Below are 20,098 nucleotides of genomic sequence, written 5' to 3' on the forward strand. Positions count from 1 at the left end.
GGTGGATGTACAGAAATAATTCATTCCTGAAGATGTGGTAATAAGATAAAGATGTTACAAGTAATATTAAAGTTGAAAAATAGCTTCTTTATGCTGCGAATCATTAACTTGTGACAAACTACCAGCTAGTAAAATAAATGCCAAATCAAAGTCCAAAAGGGAAATAGATCAATAAAAATATATGGGCTTGGGGTAGGGAAAAGTTGACTTCTGAAAAAGACTTGAGTAATCAAGTTTGGTGGTTTAGCTGAACGGCATTTCTCATGCCCATGTTCTTTATGGGGTTGATATTGGCCTAAAATTTGCGGTCGGAGGCTTCCCGTGGGCGGATGCCTCCGACCTGCAAAAAATCTACAAATTTACCTGGTGGTCTGGGAGGTTCATAGATTCGCACTCCTGGGCCTCTCCGGGTACCTGCGGGTAGAGGCCTACGTCTCCCCGGGGCGCACGTGGTTAGCAAGCGCCCCTGGGATCACGTGGGCCGGCCCAACCAATGAAAGAAGGGGAATCCCCATTCATACTTATGGGGTTTCAGTATGTACGGAACTCCCATAAGTATGAATGGGGATCACTTAAAAAATGCACGAACACATGAAATTTTTTAAAAAATTACATATTTAAAATGAATTAAAATGCCATTTAATTAAATATTTTAAACTAAAATTTAATTTTTTGATTTTTTTTTTTAATGATGTTTTAATGGGGCTAAACATAAACTTACCTTATTGGACAGGGTTTTCAAAGCATAAATGAGTGATAAAATTTTATTTTTCTATTTTTTAAAACTCTGGTAAAAGCAGGCCTTATGTATGCACCCATTGGGGCCGTAAATTACGGCCCATTAATGGATGGAGAAATATGGGCAGAGCACCTGCGATTCCCTGGTTTGTGTGGCCAGCAGTCGAGGCTTCCCACTGGTAGCACGCATTCATAAAGCCAGCTCTATAATGTCAACATTCTACATACAGTGTATGTAGATGTCACACTGCATGTTCATTGCTGAGACTAAAGAAAGTGTTTTTTTTCCAATTTTATACCAGTAGGGCTGGAATACGTGTTATGGTACCTTCTGTGCTATTTTATCTTTCAACTGGATAAGGATCAATAAAGCTGTGTATCTGACATTGTCAAGGCATGAATTGGAAAAGCTATATTTTTACAAGCATATAATAACAACTTGCATTTATATATCACCTTCAACATACTAAAATGTCCCATGGCGTTTCACATGATGAAGATATACAAGATATTGAGATCATTTTAAATTATTTTCTAAGGAATTGTTAACTTGTCTGAGTTTATTTGAAAATTACAATTTCAATATTTCAGCACTGTTTTTCAAATCAAATCAAAAATCAAATCAAATCAACTTTTATTGTCATTGTTAGTGCACAAGTGCAGTACAAAGAAATGTAGGCTTGCGGCTCCCGAGAGTGTACATTTGGATTAAGACATTTAAACATTCAACATACATTTGGCTTGTAGTATATTAACATAAATATGACCATAATAAAGTGCATTGGCAGATGTGCAGGCTTTAGAGTTTATTTGTGGAGTTCAGTAGGATGACAGCCCTGGGAAAAAAGCTGTTCCTAAATCTGGTCGTACGGGTGCGAATGCATCTGTAGCGTCTCCCAGATGGTAGGAGTGCAGTTTGAGAAGAAATATTGTTATAAATCAGTGTGCTCTTACTAAATGTTGCTATTGGTTTTCGCCCTCTCCACTTTTGCCTTGCTGTTTCTCAGACTCACACTGGCTTCCTTCAGGAGAAGAGGTAGGGAACACACAGGCTCAGAAGTCAGATGGGGAGCAGCCAGATGTGAAACCTGAACAGTCGGATGAAGATGTCGTGGACAAAGTGCCAAAACGCACCCAGAGCCTTAAAGCCCCTAAACAAAAGCTGCAGCGTTCAGAGGTATCTTGTCATGACTATTAGCCTCAGTCAACTTTAAATATCTCATTGCTCTCTATCTATGCCCAACGCTGTTGATTGCCATTTGTTCTACTCCCTCATTAATTACTGTTCTCCAGTTCCATTGATCCCATTCCATTGCCTTATAGATGACTGTTAACCAACAGTCATTGTTCCTAGTCCCCATCAGTTACTCTCCTCCAGCCCCATCAACCCTCATTCCTGTTGATCCCTGTCCTCCATCTTCAATGGTGACATTCAGCCTGGTTATTTAAATAATGCAGAGGCCATAAAAAACAGTCAGCATAAAAAACAGAAGCAAATTGTTATGACTTACCAAACTACTAAAAAAAATTTCAGGAGACAACTAAATTAGTGGTTCCAAAGATACAAAAGGTAGCAATTTGATGTTGTTGTACCCATTGAACGGATGTACAACGGGGGAAACAAGGACCAATTTCGGGGACTAACGTCCCATGCCCATAGGATGCTTTAAAGATGCCTGACTAGATATTGGGTCGGATTATTTTTCAGGTATCCCTGACAGCCACTTAAAACATAATTAGGCCCCTTACATATGCCTGACAGCCACTTAAAACATAATTAGGCCCCTTACATATGTAAATTAAGGGCCTAATGCGTGTTTTCGTTCCAAATTGCCGAATTGGACATTGCAAAGTGGAACAGGAGGCGGACCAGCCACACCAAAATGTTGGTTTTAAAGAAGATTTTTAAAAATACATTCCTGTGGAGCCAGGAGGAGCAGCCATGCTCCCCTGACTCCACAGTATCCCATTTGGCCCCACTCCCCATTGCTGCTTTACCCCGACACGCCATTCCCGCCCCAGTCTCCGAAACTTATTCGTCTTCTTAAAATTGGTGAGCTGCCAGCAGATATGCAACAGGCGCTGGCAACTTGCCCAAATAATATTAGTAAGGTCCAATTTCAGGCCAGCCTCTGGCCTCCCAGTTAGGGTGTGTGTGTCCACTTGAAAAGAGGCGTAAAGCAATTTCCGGTTCATAATCTATTTGGATTTGGATAGACGTTTGATGAAGTTCCACATATCCAGCTTATAAAAACATAGAAACATAGAAGATAGGAGCAGGAGTAGGCCATTCGGCCCCTCGAGCCTGCTCCGCCATTCAATGCGATCATGGCTGATCATCCAAATTCAGTACCCTGTCCCTGCTTTCTCCCCATACCCCTTGATCCCTTTAGCCTTAAGAAATATATCCAACTCCTTCTTGAATATATTTAATGAACTGGCCTCTACTGCCTTCTGTGGTAGAGAATTCCACAGGTTCACCACTCTCTGGGTGAAGAAATTCCTCCTCATCTCTGTCCTAAATGGCTTACCCCTTATCCTTAGACTGTGACCCCTGGTTCTGGACTCCCCGGCCATCGGGAATGTCCTTCCTGCATCTAGTCTGTCTAGTCCTGTTAGAATTTTATATGTTTCAATGAGATCCCCTCTCATTCTTCTAAACTCCAGCGAGTACAAGCCTAATCGACCCAACCTCTCCTCATACGTCATTCCTGCCATCCCAGGTATCAGCATGGTGAATCTTCGCTGCACTCCTTCCATGGCAAGTACATCCTTCCTCGGATAAGGTGACTAAAACTGCACACAATACTCAAGATGTGGTCTCACCAAGGCCCTGTACAACTGCAGCAAGACATCCTTGTTCCTGTACTCAAACCCTCTCGCTACGAAGGCCAACATACCATTTGCCTTCTTAACCGCCTGCTGAACCTGCATGCTTACCTTAAGCGACTGATGCACAAGGACGCCCAGGTCTCGTTGCACTTCCCCTTCTCCCAATCTATTGCCATTCAGATAATAATCTGCCTTCTTGTTTTTGACACCAAAGTGGATAACCTCGCATTTATCCACATTATATTGCATCTGCCATGCTTCTGCCCAATCACCCAACCTGTCCAAATCATACTGGAGTTTCTCGGCATCCTCTTCACAGCACACACGCCCACCCAGCTTTGTGTCGTCTGCAATCTTGGAGATATTACATCTAGTTCCCTCGTCCAGATCATTAATATATATTATGAATAGCTGGGGTCCAAGGACCGATCCCTGCGGTACCCCACTAGTCACTGCCTGCCACTCGGAAAAAGACCCGTTTATTCCAACTCTTTGCTTTCTGTCTACCCACCAGTTCTCTATCCAAGTCAATACCTTGCCCCCAATCCCATGTGCCTTAACTTTGCACGCTAATCTCTTATGCGGGATCTTATCAAAAGCCTTCTGAAAATCTAAATACACCACATCCACTGGTTCTCCCTTATCTATTTTACCAGTTACATCCTCAAAAAATTCCAGTAGATTAGTCAAGCACGATTTACCTTTTGTAAATCCATGTTGACTTTGTCCGATCCGGTCACTGTTTTCCAAGTGCTCTGCTATTATATCTTTTATAATGGACTCTAGCATTTTCCCCACTACCGATGTCAGGCTTACCGGTCTGTAATTCCCCATTTTCTCTCTACCACCTTTTTTGAACAGTGGGGTAACATTAGCTGCCCGCCAATCCATGGGTACTGTTCCAGAGTCTATCGAATTTTGGAAGATGACCAGCAATGCATCCACTATTTCTAGGGCCACTTCCTTAAGTACCCTAGGATGTAGATTATCAGGCCCTGGGGATTTATCGGCCTTCAATCCCATCAATTTCTCTAACACCATTTCCCTACAAATACTGATTTCTATCAGTTCCTCCCTTTCATCAGACCCTATGTTCCCCGACATCTCTGGGAGGTTATTTGTGTCCTCCTTTGTGAAGACAGAACCAAAGTATGTATTTAATTCGTCTTCCATTTCTTTGTTCCCCATTATAAATTCCCCTGATTCTGACTGCTTGACTTCACCAATCTTTTTCTCTTCACATATCTATAAAAGCTTTTACAGTCAGTTTTTATGTTCCCTGCAAGCTTACTCTCATACTCTATTTCCCCCCTCTTAATGAATCCCTTTGTCCTCCTTTGTTGGATCCTAAACTGCTCCCAATCCTCAGGTTTACTGCTTTTTCTGGCCAATTTATCTGTCCTCTCCTTGGATCTTATGCTATCCCTAATTTCCCTTGTTAGCCATGGCTGAGTCACCTTTTTTGTTTTATTTTTATGCCAAACTGGGATGAACAAATTCTGTAGCTCATCCATGCGATCTTTGAATGTTTGCCATTGCCTATCCACCGTCAACCCTTTGAGTGACATTCCCCAATCAATCCTACTCAACTCGCACCTCATACCATCGTAATCTCCTTTATTTAAATTCAGGACCCTAGTCTCTGAGTCAACTATTTCACTCTCCATCTTAATGAAGAATTCTATCATATTATGATCGCTCCGACCCAAGGGGCCTCGCACAACAAGATTGCTAATTAATCCTTTCTCATTACATAATACCCAGTCTAAGATGGCCTGATCTCTAGTTGGTTCCTCGACATATTGGTCCAGGAAACCATTCCGTATACACTCCAGGAATTCCTCCTCCACAGTATTGTTACTAATTTGATTTAAGACTCGTGTAATTAATGGAGATTGTTAACATGCATAGCAAAGTGGATAATATAGTTACAAGCCAGTTATTTAATTTGGTTTCTCAGTGCAGAACCAGAGGGTATGAGTATGAAATTTACAAATCTGAAGCAAATCTTGAGAGTTGAATGAGTTATTTTCTGTCCAGAAAAGGAGATATCTAGAATAGGCACCCAGTCGAAGCAGTTAATGCTGTTGATTTACACCTTTAAAAAAGACTCGTTGCGTATCTGGTTAGGCATAGGATTGAAGGTTGCTCGAGTGATGGGATATAGGGTAGCTGTTTTCTCACTCCAAATTAACTATGAGTGATAACCAGCTGTTAAGCAGAAACTATTTTATTACTTAACAAAATTGCAATGTTTTCAATTTTTTAGGCTGGATTTTGCTTTTGATAATAAAAAGGAACCTACACAGGTGCTTACTGCTAACTAGGAATACACAGGAGCATATTGTCAAAAATCAGGAGCTAGAAGACCTGGTATTGCTGGATAGCACTCAGGAAGTGGATTCACTGGTTAATTTTACCCCTCCTGAACATAGTATTGCTCAGGCCAATAGTGGACGGTACAGTTAGTAGGTCTCCTCTCTCTGATGGGGACTGGATGGTGCAGTAAGAAGCTCCTTTCTCCTGATGGGGACAAGCTAATGTGGTAGGTTAATTGTGCATGTAGGCAACTCCTGAAAGGCTCATCTAATTAGTTGCCCTTTAATATCTGTTTTTCAGCCACAATCAAAGAGTGTTAAGTTGCGCACTAAGAAGAAGGCCACAGGCACCGCCAGCAGTACTGAATCTGCATGAACTGGAACACGTGGGGACAAAGCCGTGCAGAGTGCAACAAGTCTTTCCATCTGCCTTCAGTATATCACTGATTTGAGTCTCGCTTGAAGCAGGGAAACTGCTAAAGCACAGAGGAGCCATGCCATGTAAATAGGAGCTATGGGCCCTGTGTCTTTAGCAGTTCTAGGGGAATGCAGACATCAGCACAGCACAGCAGTATTTAGGGCAGTCAATGAGAGACTAGACTAAATAGTCTTGCTCAGTGTTACATAAGCATTTCACCAACAAAAATAAGTATTCAAGTTGAAGTTTCACCAAAATGTCTCCAGGAAATCATTAATCTGCCTTTAGGTTTGCACTACTCATTATTTCTCTTTGGGTTGATCCTTTTTCCTTTTGTGCACTCAGTACCATTTCTTGTCCCTTCATGTTATGTGAAAAGAGAGCACGGGATCCAAATCCACATTCATTTTAACTTCAACAAATTAATTTAAAAACCTTTGATTGCAGATAGTTATTTAGCATGTCACCTGAAAGTGACTGAAGACCCATGACCTGCTGCCATTGCAAGTTGTGAACTTAAGGTCGATTTAAATGGCTTTGGTTTTTGGTCCAGTTGAATCCTGATACAGGAAAAATGGTTTGGCTAAGGTATTTTATACTTGGACTATGATTATTCAGGGATCAGGAAATCTTATGAGCTGAAGATAAGAACAGTAAGTTTTCAAATCTTTGTACCGCAACCTAATGAATCATTCACTCAGCGATTCAACCTAAACATCTATCACAGATTAATACAGGAAAAATATATTTTACAAAGTAATTAGACTTCTAAAATGTGTTGCCATCTTTAGACATTATTTGGTAGTAGATTCACTGTATGTAGAGACTGATAATTGAAAACTATGCAACTGGAGAATATTTTATATTTGGATCAGAAATTTCACATTGTGGGAGTAAACAGGAAGACTGTGCTTAACTAGCATCCTACACAATAGGAGAAAATGAGAAAAGATTAGTTCCATTGGAATTCAGTACAATGGGAATGTATATGAATTGCATTGGAATTATATACATTGACAGTAAACAGAAAGTGCTTTAGTGTTCTATATAGTGGAAGTGAATAGAAAGTGACTTGGGTTTGTTGGAAATCAATACAGTGGGAGTGATGAGAAGGGGTTTGTTCCCTTGGACTTGTATGCAGTAGGAGAGCTGGGGAGAGGTTTGATGCATTATTTGTAGCAGGGGTTTGTTAGATTGAAATTTCATAAGTGGAAGAGTGCCAGATTTGGTTCAATGAAAGGAAAAGGTTTGCTGCATTGGGATTCTGAGCTAGGATCTGGAGTTGATTGTCCTTTTATTACTAGAAGTATTGAATCTGGGGTTCTGAAATGGAATCCATTGAGATCCTTTTGCCCCATTTCCAGATGACAGCTATTGGATTCAGAAAGCCAGGTTCAAGTTGGTGTAATGATAACCTGTTCTTGAATGTCTGCATGCCTTTGGCATGCATTGTGAATATATGATATAGTATTTCCTAATTGTTCTATGGACAGCTAGGGTCAGAACATCAATACCACACCGATTTCCAAAATCACCCTGTAGTTTCTAGGAGAAGGCTGTCAGTGAAATGTAAACAGTAATTCAATCAAGCAGGTTCTGTTGGTTCCATAAACCATGAGAGTGAAGCGAGACTAATTTGTGAATATTGCCAGAACCTCAAGATGAAATTCATTGACTGCCAAACATTTGCTATTCTTTATAATGTGTAGCATGCTATTTATATTTATTTTTGACTTTCTACTGATTGTCAATGGGTGCACTTGGTGGGACTGAGGTGATGTGACGTAAATGAAAGAGTAATAAAAATGGTAGTGCCATAACTACTGTAATAGAGATTTGTTTTGCTAATGAATTACCGGGATATATGCTATATATGATATACCAGGCTAAACAATATGCACTGTAACTGTAAATACACTATAATAAAATATAGACTCTACTGTACACTAGAGGCCAGTGTAGTCTGCATGTTATTTCAGGGAGTTGTCCAAATCCTGCTTCTACAAGCACTAACAACACATGATGTTGGACCATATACATACAGTTAAGTCATGTAGCTAACAAAATGAATACCAGTATCATCAATTTCATTGTTTATTCTCATTAATACTCGGTTTGGTTTGGTTTATTACAGTTTCTGCAAGGGGAAGTCAGTGTAGCTGAATGGCTGGTTTACAAACAGGGTGTTACTGACCCAGACAAAAATATACTAGAGCCACGTTCTACCCATATTATTGCAAAACATGTACAAGGCTGAAAGCCCTAGTTTGCTGCCTGAGTCCCAAAGGTTGACGTGTGAAGGTGCTTTTATGTTGTTTCAGCAGAGTAGGTTGATACAGCTTCCGCTCACTGTTCTGCTCGATTTACATTCCCACTATGCACCGTTTGGATTAGATGTCAGCCAGAAGCAGTGCTGGCAAATCCAGCGGTAGTTCACAAAACCCACAATATAATGGGTCTCCACTGGTGCTGGAACCAGATGAGTTGGTCCCTTTTATATTTCAATTGTAGATGACATTGAGAGAACCATGAATGTACTTCTATAACATAAAAGCACCTTGAAACTTTTTCATGATGTAATTTCCACTGACCGATGTTGACTATGACTAATAGGTTTCCATCTCAGGGACACATGCTGATGGTTCCAGCAGGAAACTGTCTCAGTGTACAAAGTATTGCAGGTATGGAAGGGTATTTAGTCAAAAAACACAAAAAAATCCATGTGTCTACCCACATCAGTCTCCCTTTATTCTGAGAGACCAGTTTATAGAGAATGTTGTTGATGTAATAACTCATTTGCACTCTATATAAAGAGAATATTGGTCTCAGTTTAGAGTAAAGCTGTTTTTCTTCAGTTACAATGACTGTAGTTCTACATGGTCATCTTTGCTTAACTTTTTTTCACATTAACATTAATTGCATCTAATCTTTTTTACCCAACTAAAAAAGGTTTGCCAGATACTGTTTTTCATGAGGACAACAGTTGTTTATTAACTGTAGTGATATGTAAGTTCCGAGGTACAAATACTACCTGCACTCATTTACTAGCTACCTGCACAACTTTGCACTGCATTAGTTAATTTGTATAATTAACAGTACTCCAGTGTTTTTCATGTCAATTATATCCCAGTTATTCATAACAAGACAGTTTTGAGTGGTTGATCAAACAGTAAACGTAGATTTGATCCACCTCTACACTATTTATCTTATATTAATTACAGCCAGTAAAGGGTTAGTAATCACACAGACTAATGAGCTCAGCCAGCAAAAGAATAGTAACCACAACTACCCACGATCTGAACCAGCAAAGGAGCAATAACACAGACCCATGATCCTAGCCAGTGCAGGAGAAGTAATCACACAGACCCTTGCTGGGAAGCAGCGGTTTTGGGTTTATGTATGTCTAAATTTGGATGCTCAGTGTCCCTGTAGTGTTCAACACTGTCACCCCCTGAAGGATCCAATGTGTTGCAAACCTCAGTCCCGTCTTTAAGGCATTATTGGCTTAAATATTCTTTATATTACCCTGCTAGTCTGTGCTGACCAATGCATTCCTCTCAAAGTAAGATCAGCGACAGGTTTCCATTTACTGTAACGTTGATTTTGTTTTATTTCTGAATGTTTTACAGCATGTTCAGTAGAGTGTGCTGAAAGCACCAAGTGGTGTGCCTCACCATTTTTCAATAGTACACATTGTATGCATTATCAGACCTTGTTGCATTTGCTGTATTTTATATCCATTGTGTTACATCAGAGCTGGAGATTTGTCCTCTTTTTGAAAAATATTCAAAGTTACACTTTTTCTTTCCTGTCCTGCCCCTCCCAATGTGAAGACCTCTACCTTCAACGTGAACTCCTTTAGCACAAAAGCAGAACAACCTGGGGCCAGGTCCATGGCGATATTTGTGTTCACTCTTACCAGTGCAATATTTATAAAACCATAGATATATAGGACAGGTGGGTAAATACACAACCCACTAAAGGAGGTACATGGCCATCAGCTTAGTTAATCATTAATACACCTTTATATAACTGGTTTAGTAATTGTGCTGGCTTCTGTTGTGCTGATTCTGCCCTGTTTATACTGTGACACAGATTTAGCAACAGCAGGAAACAGTGCATACATGCAATTTGTACATGAGGAGTTCTCCAAAGTTGCAAATGCAACTTTAACGCTACTGCACAAACATAAACCTCAGGCACGAACAGTTAGTGCACAGTCGCATTTGATGACTTTGTGGATCTAGCTACAGTCATATCCCCATTCTAGGGAGTGGCCATACAGGCCAGTAATACTGAAAGGGCATTGCTGGCTTGTACAGGTGGGCTGACAGCTCAATCTGCCTGTGGCTATATCCAGAAATTGTTGATTCAAATTCGACGGTACTAGTGCGTGCTGGTTATATTTATCACTGATGTATACTTTCAGTCAGCACATCAACTTCAGAAGAGGAGAGAAAATTGAGGGGGGGGTGGTGGAGTGGTTGGGAAGAGAGGCAGGAATCTTTAGATACCCACAATGGTTAAGTGAGTTTGCCGGTTGAGTAGCTGAGCCATACAGGCCAAGAAAGTCCCAGGTTTTATCCCAACTTTGTATTGAGTTAACTAATCTCAGCAGGGGAAGCAGTGAAGGCATTACAATTGGCTGCATTGAACCTGATGAGGAGAGGAAAATCAACTAGGTTTCCAGCCCCTTATCACTCTACAGTGACCCCTACTGCATACATGGATGTCGGTTGAGGACAGTATTGGGCTCTGCTGTCCTACACAATCAAAATTCCCATATGAATTAAGGGCCTTAAAGCAAAGCACTGGAGATTGGAATCAGAGTGCAGTAGAGAGTCGCCCCCTTCAGGAGAGGAGAGAAACTTGATGTGAAATAAAAACTCCAAAGTAATTTTTGGGGGTTTTGAGAATATACTGCTATTGCCAACTGTAGCTACAGTGGAATAAATTGATCTATGTACTAAAAAGTGTTCTGAATGTTCCCCTAGCACTTCCTCAAGTAAATGGAGCCCAAGGGGAAAGAAGTATATACCAAAATCTTTCCTAAACAGTTTTTCATTTTTGTAACTAATTCCTTTTCCTCAATGCAAGTGGCTAATATTTGCTATCAGTCATGAAACATCATATATTTAGCTGTTAGCTAACTAGGTAAATGTGAATAAGGCATCTACTCTATTCAAAGAATTAACCCATTGCAGACTCTATTGAGTATAATGCTTTGGTTTGTTGTTGCTTTAATTTCTTCACACTCTTCCCTTGGAGAATAGTGTAAAGTAGTGGAAGGATTCACACGTGTCGGGACCGCTCCTTCCATGGCCGTAACCATCTTTATACCAGCCCATAGGTGTTTAGCCCGATACGGCGTGAGGGTTTGATGGGCTCCCATAACCCGTTTGATGAGGGGGGCCACCCACGTCACCAGACGCGAGAATCCCACTGGATGTCAACCCAGAATTCAGAGCCGATGCTCCAGTCTCCATTCTCTGGGACTGTCTGGAGCAGGGGTTCGATACCCACTGACTCGGAGGCGGGAATGCTACCACTAAGCCAGAAGCTCTCTGCAATGTTCTGCTAGAGTGGGCCTCATCTCTACGCTGTGTCTATTGTTGTGCAAAAGCGCGGAGTAGAATGATAGCTGCTGTCCTCACACCCGGAGATGAACACAACCCCATTTCCATGTGTCTCAGCTGCACCACTGAATCAGATTTATTGTCGGATCATGTCTGCAGGTGGATTTAGAATGCAGAGATCACGGGTGTATTTTAACTCGGAGCGGGTTTCCAATGGAAATCTGCTCTAGCAAGTTAATTTTCTGCCCACCTGAAGCGACAGGAGACCTCGGCAATTTTAGCCACTGGGTATCATTTAAATGTCACCTGCCCACTTCCTGCCCATAATGGACAGGCGGAGTGCAGAGCGACTTCCGGCTGGGGAAAATCGAGGTAACTGGCAGTGGAGGGATTTCGGGAAGGTCTTGTGGGAGGAAAGGGTGACGGGAGGTGGGGGCAAGCCCTGCCCCCACAAAGGAAATATTTTGACTTACCTGGAGGGCCTCTTTGTCCTGCCCACCTGCTGCCGACTTGCTTCAGCCTGGCGGGAAATAAATTACTTCCTCGCTCGGACCCCAGTTACAATGCCATTGGGGTCCCATTGACATAATAGGACCCCTATTTGTATAAATTCATTAGGCTCCTGCCTACTTTAGGCGGACACCTCACCTGCCTGCATAACCCCGCAGGTTAAGATCGGAGACGTAAGGATAGGATTGAGTTCCAAGCATGTCACTTATCAGTTCGTCCGCCCACCCGGCTGATAGGGTTAAAATCAACCCCCATGATTTTGAATGGAAGTAAATAGGATAAATCCATCCCACATCTGTACCGCGGGAAGTTGTAAACAGCAGTGAGAAAGGTGGTACTGTACCTGTACCAGACTGAAAAGCCAGTAAAAATATGAACAGACATAGAGGTCCTCAAAGGTACAGCTCATAATGATCAGACTTTGCACAGTGCAGAAAAATGTTTACAGAAACAAACTTGCCAGCTCCTCCACCCCTACTCACAAACCAGTTGTAATTTGGCAAAAAAAATCGAATATACTCTCCATCAGAGAGATTCAGATTCGGTTAAGAAATTTCAGTTTTGCAGATCAATGACTTCTTGAAGCAGTCAATGCGGGTCACTGCTATGCATTGCCGGTCTGGTCAAAAACAGCTGCTTTTCCAACCAATTGCATTGCGTTTGAAAGGATTGCACTGTGAAGGAATTGGATGATAGAATAAGAATGTGTTGATTTGAATGTATTGCGGGATTATTATGAATTTAGAAATTCTGGTTCTGGGGGGTTTTCTTTTTTCTCAGAGGAGCAGTGCATCAGGAGGCTGCGCTTCACCAGGCAGACTGTTAGAAATCTGTGTAGCCTCCTGCCGCATGACCTGCTGGACCAGGGGGCCATGCTTTGCCAGGACCAAGGGGCTATGCTTTGCCAGTGGCTATCAAAAGTCACCACTGCCTTGAACGTTAGCATCTCACGCTCCTTCCAGTCTGCTACAAGAGACATCACCCGCATCTTCCAGTCTGCATTAAGCAGATCACCAATGCCATCTTAAGCATAGCCAATCAGTATATTATTTTCCCAATGGATGGCAACAGTTAGAATGAGAGAGCTCTGGGATTTGTAGCAGTGGCTGGCTTCCCTCGTGGACAGGGCATCGTTGACGGCAAACGTGTAACTATCAGGGCACCAGAGAATGACCCAGAACCTTTTCGCAATAGGAAGGGATATCATTCCGTCAATGTCCAACTGGAGCATGACACCCCTCCACAACCCCAGCAGGCTTGAGCAGCACAGGTACAATAATAACTATAGGACTGCTAGGATCACTGAACACCACACTGGCATCTTGAAGCTAAGGTTCAGGTGCCTTGATCGGTCTGGGGGCTCCCTGCAGTATGCCCCAGACAAAGTGGGTCGTATCATAGTAGTGCGCTGCATGGAGATGCAACGAGGATTGGAAATGGAGGAGGCACAGCAACTGCAAGAGGCATTGTCTGACAAAGAAGAATTGGGTGAAGGAGAACCAGAAGAAGGAACAACACCACAACATCTGAAGCCAGAAAAGCCAAGGAGCAGTTGATCTCTACCCGCTCTTGTTAACCTGTTCAATCCACTCACCTGAAAAGTAACAAAAAGTCCCTCTGCATTAACAGTCCTTGTTACCTCTTTCACCACTCCTTTCATTCTGCATTAAAGAACAGCAAAACCATTCAGCCAACCTCTATATCACTGACATTCTGACAATGCAAACTAGTTGCAATTTAAAGAGACTACACACCAAACTCCCTAATGTGAAAATGGTGATGAATTTATTTACAAACAGAAGATTGAACTAAACTTATTTGACACCCAAGTGCTCAACTCATAATGCTTTTCTTAACAGGAGGTTTACTCACTCTACTACCCCTATGAGGAGCCCCCACCCAGTGCCTACAACAGAGCTGGTGGAAGGCTGCTGTTGCCCATTGGAGCCCTTTTGACATTTGAGATGTTCATGTCCGACGATTCCTAGGTGCTCAAGCCTCAGGTGGCCGGGCTGCAGATTGCTGCAGTTTGGCTTCTTTGGGCCGTCTGGCCCAGCTGGCTTTCTGGCACCGTACAGAGGACTGGATCAAGGGCTGGTGAGGCAACAAATGTGCTAATCTCCTGAGAGGAACATGTGCCACTCCTACAGGCAGGGTCTCATCACTTCCACTGATCTGTGGGAGGGCAGAGTGCAGAAAATGCCCTACTTTTTGAAAGCCCCTATCCACTTGCACCACCAATCTCTCCAGGTGAACATCTGTCTATCCAAGGATGATGAAATGTTGAATGTGAAGCAAATGTCTGGTGTGTGAAGTAAGGAAAGAATCCTGAGAGAAGCTGCTGATTCTGCAAAGGCTGGAAGTGACAGGAGAATGTTGCTAGTGGCTGCTGTGAAGGAAGCTTAGGCTTTTGATAAGGTCCCACATGGACTGGCCATGAAAGTAAAAGCCCATGGGATCCAAGGCAAAGTGGCAAGTTGGATCCAAAATTGGCTCAGAGGCAGGAAACAAAGGGTAATGGTCGATAGGTGTTTCAGTGACTGGAAGGCTGTTTCCAGTGGGGTTCCGCAGGGCTCAGTACCAGGTCCTTTGCTTTTTGTGGTATATATCAATGATTTGGACTTGAATGTAGAAAGTATGATTAAGAAGTTTGCAGATGATACAAAAATTGGCCGTATGGTTGATAATGAAGAAGAAAGCTGCAGACTGCAGGAAGATATCAATGGACTAGTCAGATGGGCAGAACAGTGGCAAATTGAATTCAATCCGGAGAAGTGTGAGGTAATGCATTTGGGGAGGTCTAACAAGGCAAGGGAATACACTATAAATGGTAGGACACTGAGAAGTGCAGAAAATCAGAGGGACCTTGGAGTGCATGTCCACAGATCCCTGAAGGTAGCAGGACAGGTAGATAAGGTGGTTAAGAAGGCATACAGGATACTTGCCTTTATTAGCTGAGGCATAGAATATAAGAGCAGGGAGGTTATGCTTGAACTGTATAAAACACTAGTTAGGTCACAGCTAGAATACTGCATGCAGTTTTGGTCACCACATTACAGGAAGGATGTGATTGCACTAGAGTGGGTGCAGAGGAGATTTACGAGGATGTTGCCTGGGCTGGGAAATTTTAGCTATGAGGAAAGATTGGATAGGCTAGGGTTGGTTTCTTTGGAACAGAGGAGGATGAGGGGAGACCTAATTGAGGTGCATTAAATTATGAGGGGACTAGATAGAGTGGATAGGAAGGACCTATTTCTCTTAGCAGAGGGGTCAACAACCAAGGGGCATAGATTTAAAGTAATTGGTCGGAGGTTTAGAGGGGATTTGAGGAGAAATGTTTTCACCTAGTGGGTGGTGGGGGTCTAGAACTCACTGCCTGAAAGGGTGGCAGAGGCAGAGACCCTCATCACATTTAAAAATACTTGGATATGCACTTGAAGTGCCATAACCTACAAGGCTATGGACCAAGTGCTGGAAATTGGGGTTAGGGTGGATAGCTCTTTGTCAGCTGGCACTGACAAGATGGGCTGAATGGCCTCCTTCTGTGCTGTAAATTTCTATGATTCTAAGCAAGGAGGAGGCGAGCGTGCCCTTATGCTGAGCGGTGAAGGAAGTAATGGAGGGAAGGGAATTGTTGTTAGTGGTGGAGGAGAGGGCTGAAGGACTGCTGCAATGTGTTCTGGAGAGAGAGGGATAAAGGGAGAGCTATAATGACTGTTGTTACTCCAGTAAGGTCACGGAAGCACTTCTTGCAATGTATCCAGGTCCTGGGGAATGACACTCCTGGAACTGACGCCCTCTGAACTCTCTCTCCCTCTCTCTCGATGCCTGGTGGAGAACATGTTTGGCAACTCTCCTGGCACTGCTGGGGAACAGCAGTTCCCTTCTCACCCTCAGCTCTTCCACAGGCACTTTCAGGGAGGCTTCGGAGAACCTTGGCGCCTGCCTCTGACTCATTCCTCTTATGTTCATTAATAACTAGACATTCTTATTATGAACACAGCTAGCTTCTAGCTCGTCATTTATTCAGTACACGTTCTCAAGCTACAGTATCTGTAGAGATGCAGCATGTGTGCTCCTGTGTGCAGGCTGCCATCTTGACTGTTGCCTTGTGGGTAGCCTAGTGCCTCATGGGTAATGTAGTCTTAATATACATACCGCTGGGTAGTGTAGTCTTATACATACAGCTATATACAGCGCTACACAGCTCTACGGCTCCACCTAGTGTCCACTATAGAATGACATGTTATTGATCATTAAAATTCCTCAAACAAAGCAAATCACAAGGGAATGCACCACATATTAAAAGGTGCATTAACGCTATAAATAGACCTCCGGCTGACCTGTCGGAAAATGCGCCATAGAATTGGGTGTGTTTCCCATCGGGTCAGCCAATTTGAAATTCACTGGTGATATTGTAATGAGGCCAGGGAGTTAAAATACCCCGGGCCTGTTTTTTAGCTGCATCAGATGAGTTTTTAACCCGCCGAAAGCTGGCCCAGTGTTGATATTGGTGCCTATGATTTCACACATGTCTCCCCTTGAATTCTCTTAGCTTTCCAGAAGGCACACTGAAAAACACTCTAGCGAGACAAGACTAACTGGAAACCAACAAACTGGTTTAATATACATGAAATATATGAACAAACAGAACACAATTTTCCAATAAGGTACTGCTTATCACAAGTTATACCATGAAAAATAATAAATATGCCCCTCTGTTATGGGCTGAACTCATTTTGCAGGTTAGTAATCCCTAAACTAATTGGCACTAACCTTAACTCTTACAGGTTGAATGCATTCATAACTTAGCTTGGAGTCTCATAGCCTTCCTCACTAGTTGCACCGAGACCTCTCTGTTTTCTGCTATTCCAGACACAAAGTGCACTAGACCAACTTCTCCACAGAGAGAGACAAAGGCTAACCTCTAACCCCTCCCTCAGCTCTCGGTGTTGGAGATTGGCTCAATGACCCACCAATCAAAGTTAGCAGCATAAATAAGACCAGTCCCCTATCCTTGCTGTGGGACCTATGGCAACTGTTTAGCTGAGCATCTCCCACTGGGCATATTGAATAAAAAACATTCTTGTATTAAAAGCTGTGAACTGCTATAGGGTGTGTTTGATGATTCCCCATTGTCTAATATGCTATGGAAAAATAAACATTTTTTATGGCTATATCATTTCCTCGGGGTAGTGCATTAATATTCCTAACCACCCATTGTTACATGTCTGTTGGCTTATTACTGTCAAGTCCAAAAAGTATGCTGGAATGCTAGGAATTAATTCTTCATAACCTGAATCTAACTTGATATCAGTTACATAATATATATTAAATCAAAAATCCTTTCTAGGTCAACTAGGTAAACATCCCAGTATGTAATAAGCTGAGCCAGTCCCATTTCTGTAGTGTGCGACTTATGTGACATGTTTTGTGTATTCAAGGAATGAGCAAAGGAGAAATTATTCAGGGTGAGAAAGCAAAAGAATGAGAGGACAGAAGAAAAATAAAATAGAAAGTGGATACAACGGAATAAAGTTCATGTGCTCCTTCACATTCATCTGTGCAAACAATTGTAATGAAGGATAAAACTGTACATATTCTCTTTAATCCGGGTGGGTTAGTCCATCTTTATCTGAGGGAACTAGTTGATCTCCCTTAGCGTTGCTCACAGATTTTTTTTAAATTACGTCTCCTTCCCAACTGTTCCTCTGTTTCAGTGTTTAACTGCGAGGGGAGGGGGATGGATTTAATGGTGTGTGTAGGTTGCAACCATGTTGGGACAGGACAGGCTTGATGGACCAGCTGGTCTTTTCTTGTCCTTTTTCATACGTTCGTTTCGGCTTGTCTCTGACCTTTTCTACTTTCTCTTTTCCTCTTTTGCAAGTCTCTTATGTCTGTCTCTTCTCTTTGTACTCTCTCATACGCTCTGTTTGATTCTAACATTCTTTCTCTCCATATGTGTATGTATCTCTCTTTTTGCATGTCTTTTCTTTCTCTGTACCCAACTCAGTATGTAATGTAACTCAGTTCTTGGCCTCTTGTATTGTTCCACGGAAGCTCAACGTAAACTCGAGGAACAGCAACTCATCTTCCGATTAGGCACTTTGCAGCCTTCCGGACTCAATCTCGAGTTCAACAATTTCAGATCATAACCTCGGCCCCTATTACTTTTTTACTTATAATTTTTTCCACCCCATTGTTTTGGGTCCTCCTTTCCACCACCCCCACCCCCCCACCTTTCCTTTTGTTTCTCTCTCTCACCTGGCAGCTGTCTCTTACCTGCCAGTACACTTCACACCTAATCTCAGCTGCCTTTTGTCTCCACGGGCCTATTACCATCTCGTCTGGCTTCGAATACCTTTTATTGTCTCTTTTTCTTCTTTTGTTCGATCGCAGTCTTGCCTTCGATCTATTTTCTTTTCTTTCCAGTTTTGAAGAAGGGTTTCGACCCGAAACGTCAATTCAAATTTCTCTCCACGGATGTTGCCTGACCTGCTGAGTTTTTCCAGCATTTTCTGTTGTTATTTCCAACAATTCTATGCCTCTCTACCTGTAGTATAATAACAGCCTTCACAATAAAATATTTGTTAGAAACATTTCCGCTAATAGGGTTCTGTTACAGCAATACCATTGAGAACAGTGCAATGGAATTCCTGTAACAGGACTGTAATGGAACACTGGCATTGTAATGAATCATTCTCAGTGGGCTTGGCAGTCTGTAACAGCACATTGACAGGAACTTGATCAGATCAGGAATGTATGTCAATTTCACTGTAATCAGAAAACTGGTTCCCAGGGTTGTGGAACCAATCTGATACCTGAACTGAATAATCTTCAGTTACTCGTGTACACTTCTTAGTGAGACTTGCAGCTCACTTGTTGTTACCCTACTGAAATATTTTAATTACAATCAGTAAAACCCCCATGGAGCATTAACTATTTTGCAGAAAAACTGACAATCCTCACAGCCCTACAGACCTATATATGGATCACACTTGGACCTGGGCTTGGCCCATTTGTGGAGCTGTCCCTGCACCGTACCTGGACCTGGGGTATAGCTGTACCTGAGCCAAACATGGACCGGACCTAAATGTGTTTGCAGATCTTTTGAACATGTTTCCTTTCTGCAGCACCATTGTACCTCTCCAGTCTCCAGCTCAACCTTCTTCCAGTATCTATCGTAATCATGGTTAGATTAATGGTTATATTTTCCTCACTGTACACCTCAAGTGACAACATAGGTCCAAAGGTTGCATTTCTACAACAAGTTGTTTAAGTGACAAGCCAACAGGTGCAATTATTTATCATTAGCACTAACTGACTGTCGGAAGTTTTTTTGATACAGAAAATGCAACTCTTGTTAATAGTGTATGTTTTTTAAAACTCCACACGCCCAGATCTGGTTTGAACTGGTTTAGACCAGCATTTTGTGACTTAACTGGACGTATTTAACAATGTAATGTAGTTTGAAAACTGGATATTAAAAAAAAATGACTCTGCCTGTTGTGATCTGTTTGAATTGTATAGCTTTTGTTACCTGATCCCAGAAACACTGAGAATGATCTCAGCTTATATCTCAAATGATGACATTGGGTTGCATGGGACTTGGCTCATGGGACATGTCTTGACCCTTGAGTGAGGTGTCTTAGACTGCATGGTTCAGGGCAAATGGGTACCACATCACACTAGGATGGATATCCTGG

At 42.3% G+C, this 20,098-nt stretch overlaps 1 protein-coding gene across 3 annotated transcripts in view; it reads left to right on the top strand.

Annotated features, from left to right (window-relative positions):
- The window catches only part of LOC147113997 (receptor expression-enhancing protein 2-like), a 185,954-nt gene extending 166,060 nt beyond the window's left edge, over positions 1–19,894 (top strand). For 2 of the 3 annotated variants that reach the window (XM_085995469.1, XM_085995471.1), the window contains 2 exons: positions 1,746–1,915; positions 6,190–19,894. In XM_085995469.1, coding sequence (XP_085851595.1) covers positions 1,746–1,915; positions 6,190–6,264 — 245 coding nt within the window. In that variant the 3' untranslated portion in view covers positions 6,265–19,894. The remainder of the gene's footprint in view (positions 1–1,745; positions 1,916–6,189) is intronic. The other variant, XM_085995470.1, reaches the window with a different exon arrangement.
- Positions 19,895–20,098: the final 204 nt, after the last annotated feature.

Source organism: Somniosus microcephalus, chromosome 8, assembly GCF_052327205.1.
Source record: "Somniosus microcephalus isolate GS21.2 chromosome 8, FLI_Smic_1.0, whole genome shotgun sequence".
NCBI classification, from domain to species: Eukaryota; Metazoa; Chordata; class Chondrichthyes; order Squaliformes; family Somniosidae; genus Somniosus; species Somniosus microcephalus.